This window comes from Poromitra crassiceps (genome assembly GCF_964638095.1).
Source record: "Poromitra crassiceps genome assembly, chromosome: 12".
Classification (NCBI taxonomy): Eukaryota; Metazoa; Chordata; class Actinopteri; order Beryciformes; family Melamphaidae; genus Poromitra; species Poromitra crassiceps.
Genome location: NC_139632.1, coordinates 12,997,182 through 13,020,973, shown reverse-complemented (window position 1 = coordinate 13,020,973; position 23,792 = coordinate 12,997,182). Strand labels below are relative to the sequence as shown.

The following is a 23,792-nucleotide window of genomic DNA, read 5'->3' as shown; positions in this document are numbered from 1 at the left end:
TCACTACTCCCCAACACTGGAGGGAGGACAGAACAGTATTATTTCACTAATAGTAAAAGGCCCCTCTGTGAACCTCCCTACCAAATTTGGCAGCTCTAGCCGTTATGGTTTCTGAAACTGCAATTGAAGTCATCATTTGTGTAAACAGCTTTCCTCTACCCAACATGCAACTCTCCTGCTCAGAGCTGCTGTCTAAGCTAGATCTCACCAGATTCTGCTCCCAGCACACTTTTTGCGTGTGCTTTTTAACAGAACATATCCAAATTAGAGTAAGACCATGAGTAATACCACCTGTAATACAGGGGGTATATATAGAGTTGTGTCTGATGTCTACTATAGCGTGCGTGCGTCAAAATAAGATATAGCGTATACCCTAACCAAATTGTTGTACTTGCCTTGTTCTGGACCAAAATATTTGACTGGTACTCTTAAGGCCTACAAAATAACCCTGCAACCGGAGGCAGAACTCACCGTCTTCTGCCTCCATCTTCGGCTGCTCGGATATCTCCCTGAATTATACAGGACAACTGTTGCCAAAAAACTTATTCTGAAGGAATGGAAGTCCTCTTCTTTCCCCTCTTTTCAGGTGTGGCTGATGGACATGATCTCTGGTATACAGATGGAGAGACTCAGGTCCTTGAGAGCCAACTCGCTTAAAAGGTTCTCGACTATTTGGGACCCTTTTTTGGCCTACTTTGATGAGGTTAAGAATGAGAGTCTGAGGCTCTCCTGTCTGGTTTCTTGTGGACCCCTTGCGTGGGACCCCATGCACAATATCCATTACAGATAAAAGCACCTTATGCGGTTGGTAGCAACATGTAATGTTGAACGTTGATCTATGTTTTGTTGGTAACACTTTACAATAAGGTACACAAATAATGTAGTAGTTACTAGTAAACTAATCATTAACTAATAGTTAATGAATAATTTGTCATTAGTCAATCACTAGTTAATCATAGTTAATGAGTAGGTAGTCATTAGTTAATGATTAGTATCTACATTCCTGAGTAGAGTAGTCATTACTTAATGATTACTAAATGTCAGCTGGTGAATATAGTAGTTAATCATTAGTTAATGATTAGTTGGTCAGTTCCATGAGTAGAGTAGTTAATCGTTCGTTAATGATTAATAAATGTCAGTTCATGAATATATTAATCATTAGTCATTAGGGCGATACTATTCTATTCACAATTGTGATGTCACTTGATCTATTTTGATGTCATCAGTGATGTCTACTATACTATTCCGTGTATGCGAAGAATCCTTTAGAACAACCACTCTCCAGTATTACTGCTATAATAATCCATTTTACTGAACACCACCTTTGTCTAGCAACATGACATGCTGGCTCAGCTCAAAACAGATCTGTTCTGATCTGAAGAGACTACACCGGTATTATCTGCCCAGAGCTTGAGCCACAGTGGAGCTGTGAATGCTACAAACTTGTTCATGGTGCAGGTTTGAATCCCGACACCTTACAGCCAGCCGTTCCTGACAACGCAGCAGAAGAATGACAATGTGGAGTCTGACTCGAGAAGCAGCTTTGTGCTTTGAGAGCCAGAAATGTTTCTGCGGTCGGGAGAGTCTACTCGCCATTCACAACCCCAAACATTTCCAAGATGCTTTTGACATCTTCCATAGATGTTTTTCTAGCTGTTATGGTTAAAAAAAATCATTCAACAAATACTCCTGTTCATTTTTCCCATGGCGCTGGCCAACAAGGCCTGCCGGGGTCATGAGAAGGCAAAGTCAGGACACTCACTCACTCATGGACGTTTAGTGAAGGGGCGGGGCAAGGGAACACCAGCTGTAGCTAGGAATAGGAAGAGAGTTGGGATCTGAGGGGTGGGAAGTGGCATGGGGGGGGGGTGTGGGTGGTGGGAGAGGGAGTGGTGCCATAAGGCTGAATGGCAACACCACTGTACCGTGGGCTTTAAGGTATTTGTGCTTGTTTCATTATAAACACTATAAACCCGTTTTGTTATAAACACTATAAACCCGTTTTGTTATAAACACTATAAGCCCGTTTGGTTATAAACACTCTAAACCCGTTTCGTTATAAACACTCTAAACCTCTAAAAACAATATAAACCTGGCAAGTGTAACCTGGCCCTGCAGCAGGAAAGCGCCTTTTGACAGAGAATATTGTGACAAACACGTTTCCTTAATTTCTGTCCTGTGAGCCGTTCCATTGCCCAACGTCCAGATGGAGCAGCTCCAACCTGCTTTTCTGTGGACAAAATGCTCATGAAAACTGACAAAGATCTGAAATGATACACTGCAGTCAGGACCCAAAGCCCCCCCCCCCCCCCCTTAAATTCACCTCTGTTTACTCAAGCATATCCAAGTCACAAATAACATCCTTGTTTGCCTTTAGAGAACTTTATTTACATGTCCATATATAGCAAGGTCAAGGTTCACGATGCAGTTGTGAAAATACCTGTCTGCCTATGTGCCCTAACAAATACAATAGAAAAACACACTTAATGTCGAGTGTTAATGGTGATGACGTCGTAGTAGTAGCCACTTCCCTGAAATTGACGAGTATCTGTCGTGAGCACTGAATTCTGAAGTCTGATGTCCCGGGGTAGTGGTGTTCTGTTCTGTTCTGGGCTGGGTTTGACTCAGAACATCTCAAAGAACAAGTTGATCTTTGTTCTTAGAGCAAAGACAAACTGGCTGCAGGGACAGCTGAGGGGAAACCCCTGTCCTGTCCATGGAGTCATGTCATGTATGTACCGGAGATAATACAATCATGTTGCCGCGGGAACCTAACCAGGAGAAAATAACCCCACGGCGCGCTGTCCCGCCACCTGCCACGCATCTGCTAGCCCGAGGAGCAGCCATGTGTCGAGGACCGGGCCGGGCCAAACGGGGCCAAGCTGACCCAGGCTGGGACTTTACACAGCACAGCCCCTCCTCCAACTCCGCCCACACTTCCTCTGTCCCGTGTCGCCATCTTTCTCTTCCTCTCCCTTCTACCCACGTAATGTGGTCCAACCGTTTGGAGAAAAATTCAAAGGCTAAAAAAATAAGATTTCCCCTCCCCTAATTTCTTGTTCACTACAGAGGTTTTATTTTGTTAAAAAAAAAGAAACAAAAGGAAAAGGAAAAATAAACAAACAAAACCAAAAAAAAGTTCTTTGGAGGAATCCCACAATTGCGCAGCTATAGACTAACCAGCGTTCTCAGAGCATGAAAAACAAAGTTCAAAGTTCGTTTTTTTTTCCAGAGATGTGACTTTGTGCCCCTTGCTTCTCTCTCTCTCTGACTGTCTCGCATTCCTTTCACAAACGTAAACAAAACAACAAAGTACGAGTGAGTGTCTCTTGTTTCCATGCCACCGACTCTCTGTACAGTCATTGGTGCAGGGGGGAGCCCGGGCCCCGCCCCCTGATTATTCATTTACTTTTTTGAGCCAATCAGTTCTCTTCAGTAGATGACTTCGTAGACTGTGGCCTTCTTGTCCCCAGAGCCGGTGACGATGAACTGGTCGTCGGGAGAGATATCACAGCTGAGAACCGACGAAGACTCCTTGGACTGAACACAGAAAGCGGGAGGAAGCCGTGTTAGCTAGGAACAGTCAGTATTGTCACACAGAAACACACAGGTCAGGTTAGACAGCTGCTATTCAAGTTGAAATTGAGATACGTCCCTGAAGGAGCCTCTTTAATATTGAGACAAGTAGAAGATGACATGAGAAAATGAAACTGCAAACTTCTTTTTTAAACTTCATAAACGGAGATTTCTTGCAGGCCATAATGCCGCACTCCTCATCTTTCCAATGTATCATAACATATCTTTCCAATGTGCTGGAGATTTTCCTAGGAGAGTGCCGTTTTCGGCATGGGACCTATTAAGGGGATTCCATTCCCCATTCATAAATATACATATATATATACACACACACACACACACACACACACACACATATAATCTGAATATGGTTGAATTGCTTGGATTTTTCTAAATGTCTATGGGAAAATGAATGGGGAATGAAATCCTTTAGGAAGAGGGCGTGACTTAGGACTTAGTATTGGGAAAGTATCCAACAGTTGCAGAACAGCGTGAAGGGGGGCGGGGCCTACCTGGAATATGCTGGATCCGTAAGGTGTCCGCCATGCGTTCAGGAGGTTATCTTTGCCTGTGCTCACAAACCATTTACCTACAGGACAAACAGATCAACAGATAAGGCCTCAGGGGAGAACAGATATGGAGACGGCAGAGGAACGGCTTGCTTTGTAGAGAAAACGGCAAAGGCTAAAAGGAAGAAACGCTTTGTGGAGAAACGAGAGAAGCAGAGACTTGTTCAGCTTGTCTGTGATTGAATACCCCGAGGGAATATGATGTAACCAAACCATCAATCCCGACACTGTGTGTGTGTGTGTGTGTGTGTGTGTGTGGGTGTGTGTGTGTGTGTGTGTGTGTGTGTGTGTGTCTGTGCCTACCGCAGTAGGCGAACTTGAGGGAGAGCACACAGCTCTCGTGGAGGTGCAGCTGGTACTTGTCAGGTTTGGAGACGTGCAGCACTTCCACATTACTGCTCTCCATGCCCACAGCCAGCCACTCGCCTGTCGGACAGTAGCCCAGAGAGAAGATCTGGAGACGGGGGAGGAGGGAGGGAGGACGTGGAGATATGGAGAGAAAGAAGGATAAGTGTAAGAGATGGGCAGTGTTGTACAAGTTCACACTTCACAAGAGCTAGCTCAAAGTTCAGCTCACACAGATTAAAATGAACTAGTTCACGTTCATATCACGTTCATCGTTCACAATTTTGAACTTTGAACTAAGTTCACAGTCCCAAAAAATTAGTTCCCCTCACCCATCATTTAGCGCATGAGCGTCAAGTCAGCCAGAATGTAAAAGTAGGTCTTCCGCTTTAGGGCTTTCAAAATAAAACTCTCATTGTAATGTTAACCATAATATCAATTTTGAGTAGTGATTTACAGCCAGAGTTTCACTCCATATGTAATCTTAACATCCATATTTTGATACAAGATTTGCTGTTTCCTTCATTGAAATACCTTTTTTTCTCTAAAGGTGAGAATTTGAAAACCTTTATTCTGAAATAGTAAATTGTGGCATTTCTCCGTTGCTAGTCTGGGTAAACTGTTGCTGTCTTGACGCAGCCCAAAAACAGGCTCAACGCTGTGTGTCAGTCAGCTTGTGTGTCTGAGCCCCCCGCCCCCATAGGCAGAGGAGAGGAGGGATTCAAGAGAGAGAAGAAGAGACAGACACAGCGTGGTGAAATGACAGCAAAACCTGTTTTTTTTCTTATATAAATGACCACATGCATCTGAACACATGGGCAATTATCGAGGTAAGAGAGCGAGAACGATAAGAGCGCCGTTCACTCCCGCATGTGTTAACGATGCTCACGTACATTCATGTATTTGTAAAAGGCTGCGCTCAGTTCAGCCGTTCACCAAAATATCAGCTTGTTCAATGAACCTCTTTTAGTGCACAACATGAGATGGGAGAGATGTAGGAAAAAAGAGGATAGGAGAACCTTATAGGAAGAGCTCGTATCTGATAAATAGCAGTCACCAAATGGTCAGGCAGACTAATGCCTGTTAGTCTGGACTGCGTGGGTGTGTGTGTGTGTGTGTGTGTGTGTGTGTGTGTGTGTGTGTGCGTGTGTGTACCTGCGAGGTGAAGTCGTGCTGCTGCAGCTGGCGTCCCTCTCGGAGGTCCCAGCAGCGGACGGTGTTGTCCAACCCGCCCGTCCACAGCTTGGTGCCGTCGTTGGAGATGTCAATGCAACTCGCCCCGTCTGTGTGACCCTGGAACTGCCTGCATGGAGGGAGGGAGAGAGAGTGGTCGTGTTTAGTTGCATGCATAGTGTTTTCGTTCTGGACAGTTGATTAGATTGTGTTTATTCCTGATCGTGATTGGGCCAGAAAGAAAGAGCTGCGTTCCCCAGTGTGGCAAAATATGTTGAATTGATCCTAAAGAGGTTGTTTGTGCAGCACATTCCATATGATCGCAAAAGTCCCTTCCTTCCTTCCTTCTCTCTCTCACCTGTTGTGTCTCTCTCTACACCGGTTGAGTGTCTCTCTCTCTACACCTGTTGATTGTCCAACGTTAGTTGAGCAGGAAACTCAGACTTGCCTCTCTCCACTGCCTCTGTTCCCTCTGCTTTGGTTACCTCACTAAAATATGTCTCCACCCTCTCCTCTTCCGCACTCATTATTACCGGACTTTTGATGTCTATTTGCAGAAGTCCCAGACCAAGATATTTCCTCCCCTACACCCGTTCTCCTCTCCTCTCTCTGATGAAATATAGTGGTAAGAGCTACTGTAAGAAACCAAACATCTTTTTTATTTTCTCCTTCCCATCTCCTCAACTCACTGCAGTCTAGTTGTGATCCCCTCCCCTCCTTTCTCCTCTCCCTCTCTCCTCACCTGACCAGGGTCTGGTTGTGGAGGTCCCAGACCACGATGTTCCCGTCGCTGCAGCAGGAGAAGCAGACCTTGTTGTCGGGGGAGATGGCCAGAGCGTAGCAGGCCGGGGCAGACGACGTCAGCTCCGCCTTGATGCGGGGAGTGGGCGTGGCCAAGTCCCAGATGGACAGCGTGCTGGCCTCCCCGCCCACAATCAAGGTCCGTCCGTCGGGGAGCAGCTTGCAGGAGCGGATGTAGTTATCCCTGTTCTGATTGGGCACGGCGAAAAGAGAGAAATACAAATACCTCATAAAGATGTCTGTTTATTTATATATAATGATATACGATGCAGCACACTGTAAGTGACAGTGGGGGATAAGTCATCTGTGAAGTCTGAAGTTAAAACATGCTACTTCAGCAGTATCAGAGCAATAAATAAAGTTGCTGGCGGATTTGGCTTTAGGACAACAATGTAAGGGTAATTCATCAAACAAAGCGCGCGTGTGTGTATATGCGTGCGTGCGTGTGTGTGTGTGCGCGCACAAGAGAGAGACAGCGAGACAGAGAGGGTGTCTTCATGTCCAAGTACAATAAACATCACTGTACAGATATCCATTCCCCCGTCTCCCCGGCGGCTCACCAGACAGTCGAGTTGGGCCATGGGGCTCTTGCTGCCTGGCTGGCTGATGTCCCACACCTTGACGCAGCCCTTGCCTCCGGTGTAGACGTGGCGGGTGGAGGTGCTGATGGTGACGGCACACACCACCTCTCCGTGGTTCAGGGTGTGGATCTGACGGGCGTGTCGGGGGATGCCCGGGCCCAGCAGGGCGTCGGGGGGGAAGGGCACCGGCTGCATCTGGCCGTCGGCGCTCACGTGGAACGAGTAGGCGCTGCAGAGAGAGAGAGAGAGGACGCAATGATGCACACAATAATACATGAATAATAATCATAAGCTGCAGCTAAACGTGCAATCAGACTGGAACAAAAGGGGCACTGGAGACAAGAGAGGGCAAACCTATTTACTGGTACTTGTGGTAGCATACATTGTACACAATATAACTTTGATGACGACCTTTACAGACTTTTTATATATATATATCCCCCCCCCCCTTTTTTTTTCTTTCCCCAGATCCCCCCTACCCACTCCTTTTTCTCCCCAATTGTACTTGGCCAATTCCCCCTGCTGTCCTGGTCATTGCCTCTGCTAATCTGGGGAGAGTTGTAGACTAGCACATGCTTCCTCCACCTTTGGATAGTCTTACAATGTCATATCTTCTGCTTCAATTAGTGATTTTCTGCATTTCCCACAATGACTTTCAACAACCCCCAGAGAACGGGCCTGAACCCCCAGAGAACGGGCCTGAACTTGTTGCATTCAGATGTGGGATGAGATGAGAGTAAGAGCAAGGCAGCCAGTTGTTCCAGTTGAGAAAATGCGAGAGTTGTGCTCCTTAAACAACACGCAATGCGTTTTCTGGCCTTGTTGCATTCTGGTCTTTTGAGGCTACTGTAGGTGTGTTGCATTCTGGTCTATTGAGGCTACTGGACGTGGAGAAACTGGTCTCTGTCTCTTCAATGATGGATTAAACGTTGGTAGAAAATGTTGGCTCTGGAAAGACTTTATTTTGATGGGCTGACGCCAAAACATTATTGTTGACCATTTGTTTGAGATAGTTGAAAACTTTTCTTCTACTGCACTCAAACTATTATTTAAGACTGCTATTCAAGGAAAGTACTACACCAAACCCAAAGTTGAACCCAGAAAAGCAAGGTAGATGGCTTTGACATTGTTTTGTTTTTTTTAACATTGTTATGGAGTTTCAGAGTGGAAGTTTCATGTAAAGTTTGTGATACACGGGGTACATATTGTTGTACAATTGTACAATTTGGTTCATCTAACAAAACACTGGAGGCTCCAAACTCTATATGTACCATGACGTGACAATTTCATCGCTGTATAATAAGTAGTATGAATCAGGCTCGTTGAGTAGCACCGCTTAAATGAGCTTCAGCTCTCATAAGCCTCGCACTGCTCGTCAATTTTTAATTAAAATATTTCCTTCCTGTTTTTTCTTTGACACAATTGTTCATTGTTACGGCTCTTCTGATGCTGTAATTGAAATGGCAGGACTTTTTGGTTGCAGTTAATAGTTGAACTCCGTGGGAGAGGAGACTGATGAGAGGAGGAAGAGGAGACTCAGATGTGACTGATGAGGAGGAGGAAGAGGAGACTCACGGCTTCCCCGAGGCAGCAGACTGCAGGCTGGCAGGCAGCCCGGGGACCCTCATATGCGGGTGTGGGGACTCATAGCCCACCTGGAAAAGACAAGATATACACGCAGTCAAGCACTTGAAAGACTTGAAGAGACCTGACAACAGAGGAGAGGAGAGACTTGTCGCTCGGGAAAATCTAACACAGACAATATCAGATGGAAGATCAGACTCAAACGAGATCAAATAAAGGCAAAGAGACTTTTCAAAAGCCAAGGTCATAGATGCTTAAGAATAAATGGAGGCGAGGGGGGGGTGGGGGGTTTTGCTGCTTCACTCCCCCATAGCTCTCCATCTCAAACAGCCCCCTTCTCCTCCAACATACACCCCTCTCTCTCAGCCCCTTTTGATGGGCTCATAACGACGACAGGTATTGCACATGACAGTGACATCCAAAAGACAAAGCCTCTGTGGGAGGGAACGTCTCTCTCACCACGGGGGATCGCCCGTAGCCCGCGGCGGCGGCAGCAGCAGCGGCGGCGGCGGCTGCAGACCCGTTCATCTGGGGGGAGACCAGGTGGAGGCCGGCGCCGTAGCCCGCCGCCCCGGGCAGCTCCCCGTTCACCCCGGGAGGGGGCAGGCCGAAAGCCCCCGGGGGGTATGCTCCCTGCACCGCCAGGGGGTTTCTCAGCCCCAGAGCTGCGGGAGGCGAAGGAGAGAGAGGAGAGAAAACGGAGGCAAGAGAAGAGAGAGAACGGTGGATATTGGTTATGATACATTTAAGGGAGCAACATTATAGGGCAATACTGAGCGAAACATGCAATATGTCATTCAGAATGGCTTCTCTATTGCTTTAGCATAGGCTGGAATAAGCCAGAGATGTTATTATTGAGGTGACTCGCGCCGCAGAGCCTCTCAGTGCCCGAGGCAGCTGTGACTGACAGCCTGTGAACAAGATGCCAGGCTGCCTGCCACACAACGCAGGCCAGCACACTGCAGCACTGGACCACTACTGACCCCTGCTGGCCACCAGGCCTTCCTGCAGCAAAAGTGTGTATGTAATGTGCATGCAGGTGCATCTGTGAGAGTGTATGTAATGCATCATTGCATAATGTGTGTGTCTGTGTGTGCATGTGAGAGGAGAGAGAGGTAAACTAGAAAAGGAGAGCGAGAGAAAGATAAAATGTGTGTGTGTGTGTGTGTGTGTGTGTGTGTGTGTGAGAGAGAGAGAGATGCATTGGAATAGATTGGTTCTCATTATGAACCAGCTCACAGTCACAGTCCGTCACCTCTCCTAATCTTTCCATTTAAAACGTGAGGAGGGTTGAACGTTTCGCCCACAGCTGCTTTATGAAGGCCAGATGGTGGGCGGAGTTGGCTGACACCCCTACAGGCCGCGGGGGTGCCCAACACCCAGCTGGGTGCTACACGCTGATACAATCACTCCAAGTAACAAAGCGACTGAGCGCTAAAAAGCCATTTCTACAAATGAAGTGCCACATTTTAAAGTGCTCCCGTGTGCAACGAAGGTTCCTGTCCCTGAGAGGACTGCTGAAGGTATTTGTCGTTTTGGTCTCCTGAGCAACATAGTGAGACACAGAACAAACAAATGAAACAAGCAAAATAGAACATCACAGTTTGTCCTTTGATGGTGGACACACTTTATACCTTCACATCAGGCTTAGGCTTTCTGAAGTTCAATGGCACCTTGTAATCATTTAGCCAAGGGTACAAGTAAAAAATTACATTTACTCCCTTTAGTGGAATTCAGCAGCCTTTTGTGTGTATTTTTTGACAAATCTTTTGTGTGATATCAGTTTAATTTAAGTACGTTTCTAACATGCTTTTTTTGTTTTCTTAGCCCCCCCTCATTCCAGGCATCTTATTTCTAGATTTGTGTGTCTGTTTGATGATTGCATCAAACAGACATTGCTTCCCATGGTGCTAGTCTATGGCTCTCCCCAGATCGGCAGAGGGTGGAGAAGCGACCGAGGCAGCAGGGGGAAAATTGGCCAAGTACAATTGGGGAGAAAATGGGTCTGGAAAGAAAAAGTATGTTTCTGCATAAACGTACAACCATTACAGAGCACAGATTTTGTGGCTCTACATAAGCAACACAAACTGCTCATTCATAAATTGGCCAACTGGTGCCTTTCACAGTGAATGCACAGTCAGCAAAGAAGAGAAGAGTCATCTGGCTTTACTTTGTGCATTTAGTTTGTAATCTCCCAGTTTTCCAATTACACAAATCAAGTTTGAACTCGGCACGTCAGTAACCTTTACTCGGAGTATATTTTAAATGAGCTACTTTTAAAATTAGTTACTTAACTCATTGAGTGCCAGCCACTTTTGGAGAACGGACGCTCCCAGTGCCAGAGTTTCAGAGCGTTTTCAGTGATTTCTCGAGGCCCACAGAATATTGTCTGATATTACTATGTAAACACCGAACACGCACAAAGAACGATGAGACTCTCTTCTATCATCTGCAAAAAAAAGTTTATTGATACCATTTTCCGTTCTTTAGTTATGAGCCGGAGAAGATTCAATTTAGAATCTGAGATATTCAGCCTTTTGTGAAAGGAAGCATTTCAAGCACATCATTGACTCTGAAGCTAATATTTTCTGATGTAGTGACACCTCAAAAATAATTTCCTTCAATAAAAGAGTGAAAACAAAGGAATTTTGTTTGGCCAAATAATATTTTTTAGCTGCAACCAGCAGCGCTGGCCCCTGCGTGCGCAGACCCTACACCTTCTTGCTGGTCTTGATTTACTGCTGGTGGGCATCAGATAGCCTATTCTAGCTTGTTTGCCTGGGTCTGTGCATCGAGCCTGCTGCTGCCTGGGTCTGTGTTTACTGTCAATGGTTGTATGCTGTAGTGCCCTGCGTGCCCCACCCCCCTCCTCCTCCGTGGGAGTGTCTCTGGGGCTCTGCTGTGAGTGCGTTTGCTCTGGACTGAAAAGTGCGCTGCACCCCGCTTTTTCACAGCCTGTCGCCGGCTCCCAGCTGAGAATAATGTAACTTTTCAGAAAGACGCTGGTGTCGGCAACTAAATCATATGGAGGGGCTATCGCAGCGGACACGGAGGGGCTCAATTGTGGCAGCAGATGACTGCTGTTCACAGGCACAGCTAACGTTATGCTTCATGCATATCGATGCGATTTCCGTTTCCCCATTACTTCTTCTCTCTTTTTTCCTCGCCTTTCTCTAATCTGGAGAACACTGTCGCCACCTAATGGGTCCCTAAAATAGCTTTTACACATTCAACAGCCACCATACTTTCACAGGAGATGGATCTGGCTTTGATCCACGTCCCACCGTCAAAAAACGCAATTGACGAACATACTCGTCCTTGGCACTCTACGTTACTAAACCAATTGACGAACATACTCGTCCTTGGCACTCAATGAGTTAAGTAGATTTTTACACTGGTCATTTTACATCTAATTTCGGCGAGTTAACAGACTCAGTACCTCTACTTGAGTAGGATTTGTTTTGTACAATATATGGACCACACAGACACTGTAGCTGTTTTTCACACATACAGACAGGGAAATTACCTGTAAATCAAGACTGGCTATTTCCCGGAATTTCCCTTCCCACCTGAGGGATCACATGTGTAAAAACAGCAGCGAAAGTACCTGTATTTGAAGGGGGTCGGGGGGCAAAACTCCGATGGTGAAATAAGTTCGCTTGTCACACAATAAGTCACACTCGTTTGACTTAAGAGGGCATGTATGTTGTATCCTTCACATTCGCTAACCAGTCTTTGAACTGAAATCTTTGAAGAAGTTGGGATCCCTGTCTGAGAGAAATAGCCTGGCTGGTTCGATGTTTATCCGTTCACCTGCGTCACGTTGAAGCACTTTTTACAGACTGGCTTCGTTTGATGTGTCCAGGGGCTTGCCTTCGCTGTTGGCAACGTAAGCAAAATACTTCCACATTTCGCTTCGTGCATCTGCTTTCTCTACAAGCGTTGGGCGGCTTGCAAGACTCTCAGAACAAGCCGCTGCCATTTTCGCTGCGTCTGTCAGGCTGCTGACCGAGGAGGACTGAAGGACTGGCCAGAGAGCGAGCAGAGAGGGGAGGGGGGGAAATCTGCACGCCCACACATGAAGCAGACATACCGCTCTTATGACAAGGTTAGAAGTGGTGAAATGTCCGCGATGACGGGGGCGCGCTTATACCGGAAAACAACTTTCACACATGAAGGCATTACACCGCTTTCTGGTCATTTGCCGGTATAAAGCGCATGTGTGAAAACAGCTTGTGTGTGTGCGTGTGTGTGTGTGTGTGGGGGGGGGAGGGGGGGAAGGTGCTCTTACCCAGTGGGTCCACACCAGGCTTGCCAGGGACGGGGCGGAACTGCGGGGGGCCGCTGGGCCCCGGGGTGTTCGACTCCTGAGACATGGGAGTGCCTGGCTTCATACCGGGAGTACTGGACTTCTCTCTCTGGAAATATAATAAATATATAATAAAGGAATAAATAAATAAATAAATGTGAAAGAAATATGAGCCATAGAAGGAAACGGGAGCAGAGCAGAGAAACCTGTGGGATGTCAGAAGCCTTGGCTGGATGTGTGTGGGATGTTGAATAGAATAACTGCTGGATGTAGAGTTTACTCTAGTCCCACTCCTACCAGGTGAGACCCACTAGCTGACCCTGAACAAGAGCACAGCCTGCAGTCTGTGTGTGCTGGGATCTGGGGGTGCCATGGACATCACTATTGTTATATTGTGTGTGACACGCATCCAAATGTGCCATGTGTTTTGTCTCCATTTAGTTGTGTGTGTGCATGTGTGTGAGAGGGTGAATGAGTGAATGCATGTGTATATACAGATACAGAGATGGCCGAAAAATATACGGCGATACGATACAGTATCGGTGATAGGCCAATATCAGCCGATAATATCGGTTGATGACCGCCGGGCTCTAGTTTTAAGGCAAGTGTGTGTGTGTGTGTGTGAGAGTGTGAGTGTGTGTGAGTGTGTGTGTGTGTGTGTGAGAGACCACCTGTGGGGGCTCCTTGCCGCGGGAGGGGGAGGCTTGGCTGCTAGAGGAGGCCAGGGAAGTGGGGCTGGCCTGGGGGGGCCCCTCTTTGCGGGACGGGGGCATCTTGTCCAGGCCGTTCTCCCTGGACGAGTAGGACTGCACGCTGCGCGGGGACGACGGGTCCTGCAGCCACAATGCACACTGGCTTATTGTCCGTGCCATGCAGCACAGCAGGAGAGGGAGTCTTTCATTCCTCCAAAGAAAACAGCTTAAAGCGGTAATCCCAGAGATCTTGAATATAGATACACCCCCCCCAACCTCCGGTCACTTCCTGTATCTGTGCCATGGAAGTCTCGCCACTGCCACGCCCCCTTTTGAGACTGGTCAGCCAATGAAGTTTCACACCATTGACAGACAGCCAAGCTGAGAACCTCGCCCCTTTAGGAGACCGGAAGAGTTCAATTTCTTACGATTGGCGGAGCCTGGAGTGGGGTCTCTCTCATTTTAAAGGTCTCTGGTAATCCCTAAGCTCCCTTTTTGTTGTTTGGTGATAAGCAGACGTTCATTTGGTGTTTCTGCACTGCCCCTCACATCAATCACCTGTTAACCCATTGATACCTGATGCAGCATTTGCATGTATATCCCTCATTTGTGTGTGTATCCCTTTTTTTTAAAGGGATACACACACAAATGCTGCATCAGGTATCAATGGGTTAATCAACCACCGTGTCCAGTTTGGGCGTCCGGGTAGTGTAGCGGTAAAATCCCTGCCTACCAACACGGGGGTTGCACGTTCGCATCCTCGTGTTACCGCCGGCTTGGTCGGGCGTCCATACAGGCACAATTGGCTGGTGTTTGTGGGAGGGTATTTGTCCTGGTCGGTGCACTAGCGCCTCCTCTGGTCGGTCGGGGCGCCTGTTCAGAGGGAAGGGAACTGGTTGGAATAGCGTGATCCTCCCACATGCTACGTCCTACCGGTGAGACTCCAGCTGTCAGGTGAAAAAAGAAGCGGCTGGCTACTGCTCATGTCTCGGCTCTCCCCAGATCGGCAGAGGGTGGAGCAGCGACCGGGGCAGCAGCGGAATAATGTACAATTGGAGAAGAAAATGGAATAAAATCGGGGGTGGGGGGTGGGGTTTGATAGTAAAGAGAAAAAAAACGGTGTCCAGTACTGTGACATATTTCTCTTTGGATTCTCGTCCCCCCCCCAAGATTCTCTAGGTCAGCGGTTTCCAACTCATCGCCCACTTGAAAATCTTCTCCGAGCACTTTTTATTTTAACGATAAAAAAGAGCTGTCCATCAGCAGCGCACAGAAATCACAAACTAAAAGTGAGGGGCTGCCTGCAATAGGCTACTGTATGAATAATGGATTACAAATTACATAATGGATTCAACAATAGAGAAATGCATTCTCATACATAATATTATTTTTTCCCCACAAAAAAATTATTTGGCGGCCCACTTGCAATATCTTCGCAGCCCGCAGGTTGGGAACGGCTATTCATTTCTTTGTCTGTTCAGCCATGGTAGCTATCGCTGCTCATGCTAATTACCCAGTTCTTCTATTTATTCCAAACACACTGGAACCGTAAAAACGCATCACTTCCTGACTGTGCACCATGGCATTTTGACCAGGAAAAACCTACTCAACACTGTGACGTAAAAGCTTTCAATCAACTGGATATAGGCTGAATCACTATTGTGTTTTATCGTCTGGCGAGTAGCAAAGTCGTGGAAAGTTATTTACCGGTATATGAAATGTCACAGATTATTACGTAAAATAATTGTTGTGCTTGTGATGTATTAGTTTTACAAACCCCTTGGGAGTGTTTTCCAACCTTGTGTGTGTGTGTGTGTGTGTGCGTGTCTCTTTATCCTTTGTATTATCCAACTTTGTTTGCTTTTGTCTGCATGAATTCATAAAACTAATAAAAGTAAAAGTCAGTCATACATAAAATAACGGTACATAAAACCGCTCGCAAAGTGCAGATGCCATATATTGCATGTGAGTGTGTGTGTGTACATAGTGTGTTTTATGGTTGTGTATGTAGGGGGGTGGGGCTGTCCTGGTGGGTGTGTTTACATGATGTATGCAGATGAAAGCTGTGAAGTGAGGCGAACAGAGGCCAGCGGCCGCCTACTGACCTCATCCACCACCAAATTATCATCACTCTTATCCGCATCGCTGCCCTGAGAGAGAGAGAGACAGAGAGAGAGAGAGAGAGAGAAGGGGGGTTAGATCAACCTCCATACAGTATGTTGTATGTAAGTTACATGTCATATATGTTACATATAACACGCCTACACTTGAACAAAGTAGAGACAGATCCAGTTCTACATGTTTAACTTGATGCAGGTGAAATCCTCTGCAGAAGCCAAACAAGACACTGCTTGTGTTTCTTTATTGTATGAATAACGCTTTGGCACGTCCACATCTCAGCCAGATCTACTGTCTGTTTGTGCTGTATTCAGGGTATAATGCAGGAATCCTCAAGTTCAATTAAATACCTTTTAAGAGCTTTTTCAAGACTTTTTCAAGACCCTCAACCACACACAACCCTTTTGTCACATCATCACGATACAATATTATATAGATTATTTGGACAAAAATACATTTTCTGATATCTGCTACAATACGATATTGATTCAATTCAGGGGTCTGCGATCGATATAGGACGATATCATACACTCATTTAACTAATTTGGCCTTAATTTTCCCGAAATTGATTGATCAACTTTTAATACTTTACAAGACCCCGCGGATACCCTGCTATTTCAACCAGTGTCCAGGGAGGATTCACTGGGCACACACGGCCTTCTTTCCCAGAAACACTGTGAGCTGCCCAGGCAGCACAACCACAGTGTGCTCCTGCTGCCACCGGCCAACAGAGCGCTCAGAGCCCGGGCACCCTGACTGCTCGTTAGGGAGAATGGGATGGGTGTGCGTTTTACACACGGCACCAGAGCCATGATGGTGGTTCTTCTGATGTCATTTTGTTATGCTGATATTCTGATATTACTTGAGACAGTAAAAGAAAGCGTAAAAATAAACACTCAACAGTATAACAAGTCTACTAAAAACCCTCCCTCTTAAAGAGTGGATCATGACTTTTTTGAGCTGTAAACGTGGTTGTATAGTTTCTATACAGCGAACAGCATCGGCCCTGTACTTCATTTCAACATTGTTCCAATTAAACCCTGCATCCGCTTGTGTGAGCAGAAAATAGTTGTGACACTATTCTCCTGCGTGCTGAAACTTTCAACTGTATTGCACTTCAGGCAGCACATCAGTCAGTGATGTCAGCGCAGGTGTTTTGCCGTTGGCAGGGCCAAATGCTTTACGATCACAAAAGTGTTACTGACACCAAGCAGAGATGAATGAGCCGTCATCACAGACAAACCTCCCTGCTCTCTGTGGCTCCCCCGTGCCATTTTTCACATCTCCCAGAATTGTCCACTAGGTGGAGACTGGCTGAGACGACGCACTTAACCCACTCTTTAAGCGTGCACTCGCATGGCGACAATGACGATAATGGATGCTGTAATGGCTGCACATATTTCAGTTTAATATTATCCAGCACCATGAGGCGGACTGTCCAAAAGTCCCACCGGGACCACAACGTAGACTGGCACATTTAGGTGAAGCTTTCTTTGAGTTACTTCAAGATTAAACTTCACGAGTTAGAAAAGCGTGCTCACATAGTCTGTCATGAACTCCTTCTCGTCAGCTTTCCTCTTCTTGCCGTTGCTGAGGTAGTCTGCCGAGCGTCCCTTGTCCCCATTGGACAGAGAACTCTGGGGGGAGGGGAGAGGAGGAGAGGGAGGAGAGGGATGAAGAGGGGAGGGGAGAAGGGCATAATGAATTGAGGAGAGCAGAGGCAGTGAGCGAGGGAGAGGAGAGGAGAGGAGAGGAGAGGAGAGGAGGAGAGCAGGGAGGGAGAGGAGAGGAGAGGAGGAGAGCAGGGGGGGTGAGGGCAGACAGGGGAGAAGAGGGTGATAATGAGGTGAGAGGGACTGCATAAATCATGTCAGGCTCATAAGCAGCGGAGATGAATGTGAGAGAATATCAGGCCGCATCGATTGGCCAACTGGCTGTAGGAGGGAGAGGCAGACGGGCCATGTTACAAGTTCTCTTTAACAAAGCCGAGAGGACTAAGGAGGAGAGGACTAACGAGGAGAGGACTAAGGAGGAGAGGACTAATGAGGAGAGGACTAAAGAGGAGAGGACTAACGAGGATAGAACTAACGAGGAGAGGAGAGGACTAACGAAGTGTTTAACGAGGGGTTTATGTATGCTTTGGCACTCTTGTATGCTTTTTTCCACCCACCAAAGTGTCAGAATTTTATTATTTTGAAGTCTTGTGAACTAAATTGTTATTTCTTTTTTAAATATTTAATTTTGCAATTTTCAGAACTTGCATACATTAATCAACATTCGAATGTTACAGTATGGTGCTACCAGCCGCGTAAGGTCGTCATGTCTGTGCTTGCAAGAGATGTGCATGGGATCCCATGCAAGGGGGTAGTGTAATTTTCTCAACATACCAGACTGTTCTACCTGTTCTCTTATTTGCCTTTAGCCACTTAGTCATTATATTCACATTACTGATTATTGATCAAAAATCACATTGTGTGAATATTTAGTGTAAATGCCAATAGTCAGGGAAGGAAACCCTGTCGTTGTATTTGATCTTGATGAGGGTTAGGGGTTAATGTGCTTGTGATGTATCACGTGTGGCTTTGACTTCCTGTACAACTGAGCATTTAGCCCACTTTACGATATATATCGTGTATCGCCGTTCACCCTAAAAATACAGATATGATTTTCTTTTAAATCCGTATCGCCCAGGCCTGATGAAGAATTCTGAAACAAAGTGTGGACATGTGTGAGATGGGAAGCTACATGTTAAACAGGTGATGGTGCTTCTGTGTGTGTCACTCACCGGTCCTGCTTCCCGGTCTAAGTGCATCCCCGGCAGCAGTGCCCCACGTCCCAGGAGCAGGCCAAAAGAGAGCAAATGCACACACACACACACACACACGCACGCACACAGACGCGCACACAGACGCGCACACACAAACACACACGCGCATCCACAGCATTATCTCCCATCACTTTACATCACTCTACAGCTGATGACTCAGTGGAAAATATCCTGGAGGAGTGTTATCATCAGTACCACTTCTGGGCCCTGCCAAGAATTCTACGCCAAGCCAATCATCGGAATCCATCTACCCGAGCTCCGGTAATTCTCTATAACCCACCTCAGCTAGATGCTTCCATCACTGAAAGTGCAACCCAGCTCTCTGCAAGCCCCTAAACCCATCTAGGATTTGACGCTTTTGGATTCGAGGGGCCGCTAAGTGAAACAATAAGTGGCTACGGCTCATTTTGCCTCAAGCCCGGCCCGGCAAAAACTCTCCAAACGATCCAAAGATGATGCATAGAGTGTCAAAATCACGCCCTCTTCCGGGTTCCACATGCGACCCAAGTGATTTTGTTCCCCACTCATTTTCCCATAGACGTTTCAATTTTTTTTATAGAATAGAAAAAATGTATTGATCCCCAGAGGGAAATTAAAACATCGCAGCAGCCTCAAATCCTCATAAACATAAAAAAAAGTTTTGCTTGGTCAAACCAAGCGATTCAGCTATATTCAGAATGAGGAGAGAGCATTTCACTCGGACCAAAAAAATATTTTAGGGGGAAATTAATGGGGGATGAAATCTCTTATGTTCCATGCTGAACTCAGAAGCCAGCGTGACTTTGGCACTCTCCATCCCCGTGTCCCTCTTCCCGCCCAGCCACAGGTCCCCCTCGTCCCTGTACCTCTGTGGTGCTCGGCTGCAGCCGCGGCAGCCGCTGCCTCCAGGTGGGCCCTCTCATCCTTGGCTGCCAGCTGGGCGTTTAGAGCCCCTGACAGGGCCAGCAGGCCGGAGCCGCCGCCCAGCGCCAGGCCGGGGTGGGCCAGTCCCGGGTGCGGGCCCATTTGCAGGCCCTGGGCATGCTGGGAGAGGTGCTGTGCCTGGAGCTGCTGCTGTAGAGGGGAAGACAGGACGGCATTGGGGGGGGGGGGGGAAGGAAATATTGGGGGTGACTAACAGGCACTGGAGGACAGAGTTTAAAGGAACAGTGCACCCAAAAATAAAATTACTCAGTACTCACCCAGTTGCCAGTTGAAACACAGGTGAAGTTTGTCCATACAACACACAGGGAGGTTGCCCGCACAACTCCAGAGAAAAGCAGGTGACTGGTTCTTCTCTCGAGGTGTGCTGGTAACCTCCCTGTGTTATATGGAGGACAAACTTCACACAAAGAGTATTGAAGGCAAGAGTCGAAGCTCTGCTTCTTTTTTGACGCCGGTTTGCGCCAATGGGACAACAGCACAGGACCATGACAGCCCATCAGAGTAGTCTCCTTCAAATGGAATAACCTAACCTAACCTAACCTTCGGTTCTGATCAATGTACATTCTTCTTTGGTTCACCTGCGTTTCAACTGGCATGAGGGTGAGTCGACGACATTTTCATTTTTGGGTGAACTGCTCCTTTCATGGGACGCGGACAACAGGAGGAAAGGAAGGTGGGTGTCTCCATGCTATGAAGTGGACAGGAGAAAGACAAGATGTCAAGGAGGTGTCTCTTTAGTAGAGGAAGCACTGCTGCCAAGTCAACCTGAACCAGTTTGCCATACTGATGAGAAATAAGGTCACAAACATCTACATCTGCCTGGAGGCTACATTTCTGTGTAGTCAGTAAATTATTGGCAAATTATTCATGTTGTGGGTGAGCGTGGGTAGGCCCCAGTGTGTTTTAGTGTTACACACACATATTAATGTTGTGGGTGAGCGTGGGTAGGCCCCAGTGTTTTAGTGTTACACACACATATTAATGTTGTGGGTGAGCGTGGGTAGGCCCCAGTGTTTTAGTGTTACACACACATATTAATGTTGTGGGTGAGCGTGGGTAGGCCCCAGTATGTTTTAGTGTTACACACACATATTAATGTTGTGGGTGAGCATGGGTAGGCCCCAGTATGTTTTAGTGTTACACACACATATTAATGTTGTGGGTGAGCGTGGGTAGGCCCCAGTATGTTTTAGTGTTACACACACATATTAATGTTGTGGGTGAGCGTGGGTAGGCCCCAGTATGTTTTAGTGTTACACACACATATTAATGTTGTGGGTGAGCATGGGTAGGCCCCAGTGTTTTAGTGTTACACACACATAGTAATGTTGTGGGTGAGTGTGGGTAGGCCCCAGTGTTTTAGTGTTACACACACATATTAATGTTGTGGGTGAGCATGGGTAGGCCCCAGTGTGTTTTAGTGTTACACACACACATTAATGTTGTGGGTGAGCGTGGGTAGGCCCCAGTGTGTTTTAGTGTTACACACACACATTAATGTTGTGGGTGAGCGTGGGTAGGCCCCAGTGTTTTAGTGTTACACACACATATTAATGTTGTGGGTGAGCGTGGGTAGGCCCCAGTGTTTTAGTGTTACACACACATATTAATGGTGTGGTTGAGCGTGGGTAGGCCCCAGTGTTTTAGTGTTACACACACATATTAATGTTGTGGGTGAGCATGGGTAGGCCCCAGTGTGTTTTAGTGTTACACACACATATTAATGTTGTGGGTGAGCATGGGTAGGCCCCAGTGTGTTTTAGTGTTACACACACATATTAATGTTGTGGGTGAGCATGGGTAGGCCCCAGTGTGTTTTAGTGTTACACACACATATTAATGTTGTGGGTGAGCATGGGTAGGCCCCAGTGTTTTAGTGTTACACACACATATTAATGGTGTGGTTGAGCGTGGGTAGGCCCCAGTATGTTTTAGTGTTACACACACATATTAATGTTGTGGGTGAGCGTGGGTAGGCCCCAGTGTGTTTTAGTGTTACACACACACATTAATGTTGTGGGTGAGCGTGGGTAGGCCCCAGTGTGTTTTAGTGTTACACACACACATTAATGTTGTGGGTGAGCGTGGGTAGGCCCCAGTGTTTTAGTGTTACACACACATATTAATGTTGTGGGTGAGCATGGGTAGGCCCCAGTGTTTTAGTGTTACACACACATATTAATGGTGTGGTTGAGCGTGGGTAGGCCCCAGTGTGTTTTAGTGTTACACACACACATTAATGTTGTGGGTGAGCGTGGGTAGGCCCCAGTGTGTTTTAGTGTTACACACACACATTAATGTTGTGGGTGAGCGTGGGTAGGCCCCAGTGTTTTAGTGTTACACACACATATTAATGTTGTGGGTGAGCATGGGTAGGCCCCAGTGTTTTAGTGTTACACACACATATTAATGGTGTGGTTGAGCGTGGGTAGGCCCCAGTATGTTTTAGTGTTACACACACATATTAATGTTGTGGGTGAGCCTGGTAGGCCCCAGTGTGTTTTAGTGTTACACACACATATTAATGTTGTGGGTGAGCGTGGGTAGGCCCCAGTATGTTTTAGTGTTACACACACATATTAATGTTGTGGGTGAGCGTGGGTAGGCCCCAGTGTGTTTTAGTGTTACACACACACATTAATGTTGTGGGTGAGCGTGGGTAGGCCCCAGTGTGTTTTAGTGTTACACACACACATTAATGTTGTGGGTGAGCGTGGGTAGGCCCCAGTGTTTTAGTGTTACACACACATATTAATGTTGTGGGTGAGCATGGGTAGGCCCCAGTGTTTTAGTGTTACACACACATATTAATGGTGTGGTTGAGCGTGGGTAGGCCCCAGTGTGTTTTAGTGTTACACACACATATTAATGTTGTGGGTGAGCGTGGGTAGGCCCCAGTGTGTTTTAGTGTTACACACACATATTAATGTTGTGGGTGAGCATGGGTAGGCCCCAGTGTTTTAGTGTTACACACACATATTAATGTTGTGGGTGAGCGTGGGTAGGCCCCAGTGTGTTTTAGTGTTACACACACATATTAATGTTGTGGGTGAGCGTGGGTAGGCCCCAGTGTGTTTTATTGTTACACACACATATTAATGTTGTGGGTGAGCGTGGGTAGGCCCCAGTGTGTTTTAGTGTTACACACACATATTAATGGTGTGGTTGAGCGTGGGTAGGCCCCAGTGTTTTAGTGTTACACACACATATTAATGTTGTGGGTGAGCATGGGTAGGCCCCAGTGTTTTAGTGTTACACACACATATTAATGTTGTGGGTGAGCATGGGTAGGCCCCAGTGTGTTTTAGTGTTACACACACATATTAATGTTGTGGGTGAGCGTGGGTAGGCCCCAGTGTGTTTTAGTGTTACACACACATATTAATGTTGTGGGTGAGCATGGGTAGGCCCCAGTGTGTTTTAGTGATACACACACATATTAATGTTGTGGGTGAGCATGGGTAGGCCCCAGTGTTTTAGTGTTACACACACATATTAATGTTGTGGGTGAGCATGGGTAGGCCCCAGTGTTTTAGTGTTACACACACATATTAATGTTGTGGGTGAGCGTGGGTAGGCCCCAGTGTGTTTTAGTGTTACACACACATATTAATGTTGTGGGTGAGTGTGGGTAGGCCCCAGTGTGTTTTAGTGTTACACACACATATTAATGTTGTGGGTGAGCGTGGGTAGGCCCCAGTGTTTTAGTGTTACACACATATTAATGTTGTGGGTGAGTGTGGGTAGGCCCCAGTATGTTTTAGTGTTACACACACATATTAATGTTGTGGGTGAGCGTGGGTAGGCCCCAGTGTTTTAGTGTTACACACACATATTAATGTTGTGGGTGAGCATGGGTAGGCCCCAGTGTGTTTTAGTGTTACACACACATATTAATGTTGTGGGTGAGCGTGGGTAGGCCCCAGTGTGTTTTAGTGTTACACACACATATTAATGTTGTGGGTGAGCGTGGGTAGGCCCCAGTGTGTTTTAGTGTTACACACACATATTAATGTTGTGGGTGAGCGTGGGTAGACCCCAGTATGTTGTAGTGTTACACACACATATTAATGTTGTGGGTGAGCATGGGTAGACCCCAGTATGTTTTAGTGTTACACACACATATTAATGTTGTGGGTGAGCGTGGGTAGGCCCCAGTGTTTTAGTGTTACACACACACATTAATGTTGTGGGGGAGCATGGGTAGGCCCCAGTGTGTTTTAGTGTTACACACACACATTAATGTTGTGGGTGAGCGTGGGTAGGCCCCAGTGTTTTAGTGTTACACACACA

At 46.7% G+C, this 23,792-nt stretch overlaps 1 protein-coding gene across 1 annotated transcript in view; it reads right to left on the bottom strand.

Moving 5' to 3' along the window:
* Positions 1–2,388: 2,388 nt before the first annotated feature.
* Positions 2,389–23,792, bottom strand: part of tle2a (TLE family member 2, transcriptional corepressor a) — a 69,183-nt gene continuing 47,779 nt past the window's right edge. The window contains exons 7-20 of the mRNA XM_083647662.1: positions 19,421–19,628; positions 18,534–18,550; positions 17,290–17,385; positions 15,736–15,780; positions 13,610–13,771; positions 12,921–13,047; positions 9,089–9,294; positions 8,621–8,700; positions 7,025–7,274; positions 6,406–6,653; positions 5,646–5,793; positions 4,449–4,599; positions 4,089–4,165; positions 2,389–3,540 (exon numbers count right to left, since the gene is read on the bottom strand). Coding sequence (XP_083503788.1) covers positions 3,433–3,540; positions 4,089–4,165; positions 4,449–4,599; positions 5,646–5,793; positions 6,406–6,653; positions 7,025–7,274; positions 8,621–8,700; positions 9,089–9,294; positions 12,921–13,047; positions 13,610–13,771; positions 15,736–15,780; positions 17,290–17,385; positions 18,534–18,550; positions 19,421–19,628 — 1,923 coding nt within the window. The 3' untranslated portion in view covers positions 2,389–3,432. The remainder of the gene's footprint in view (positions 3,541–4,088; positions 4,166–4,448; positions 4,600–5,645; positions 5,794–6,405; positions 6,654–7,024; positions 7,275–8,620; positions 8,701–9,088; positions 9,295–12,920; positions 13,048–13,609; positions 13,772–15,735; positions 15,781–17,289; positions 17,386–18,533; positions 18,551–19,420; positions 19,629–23,792) is intronic.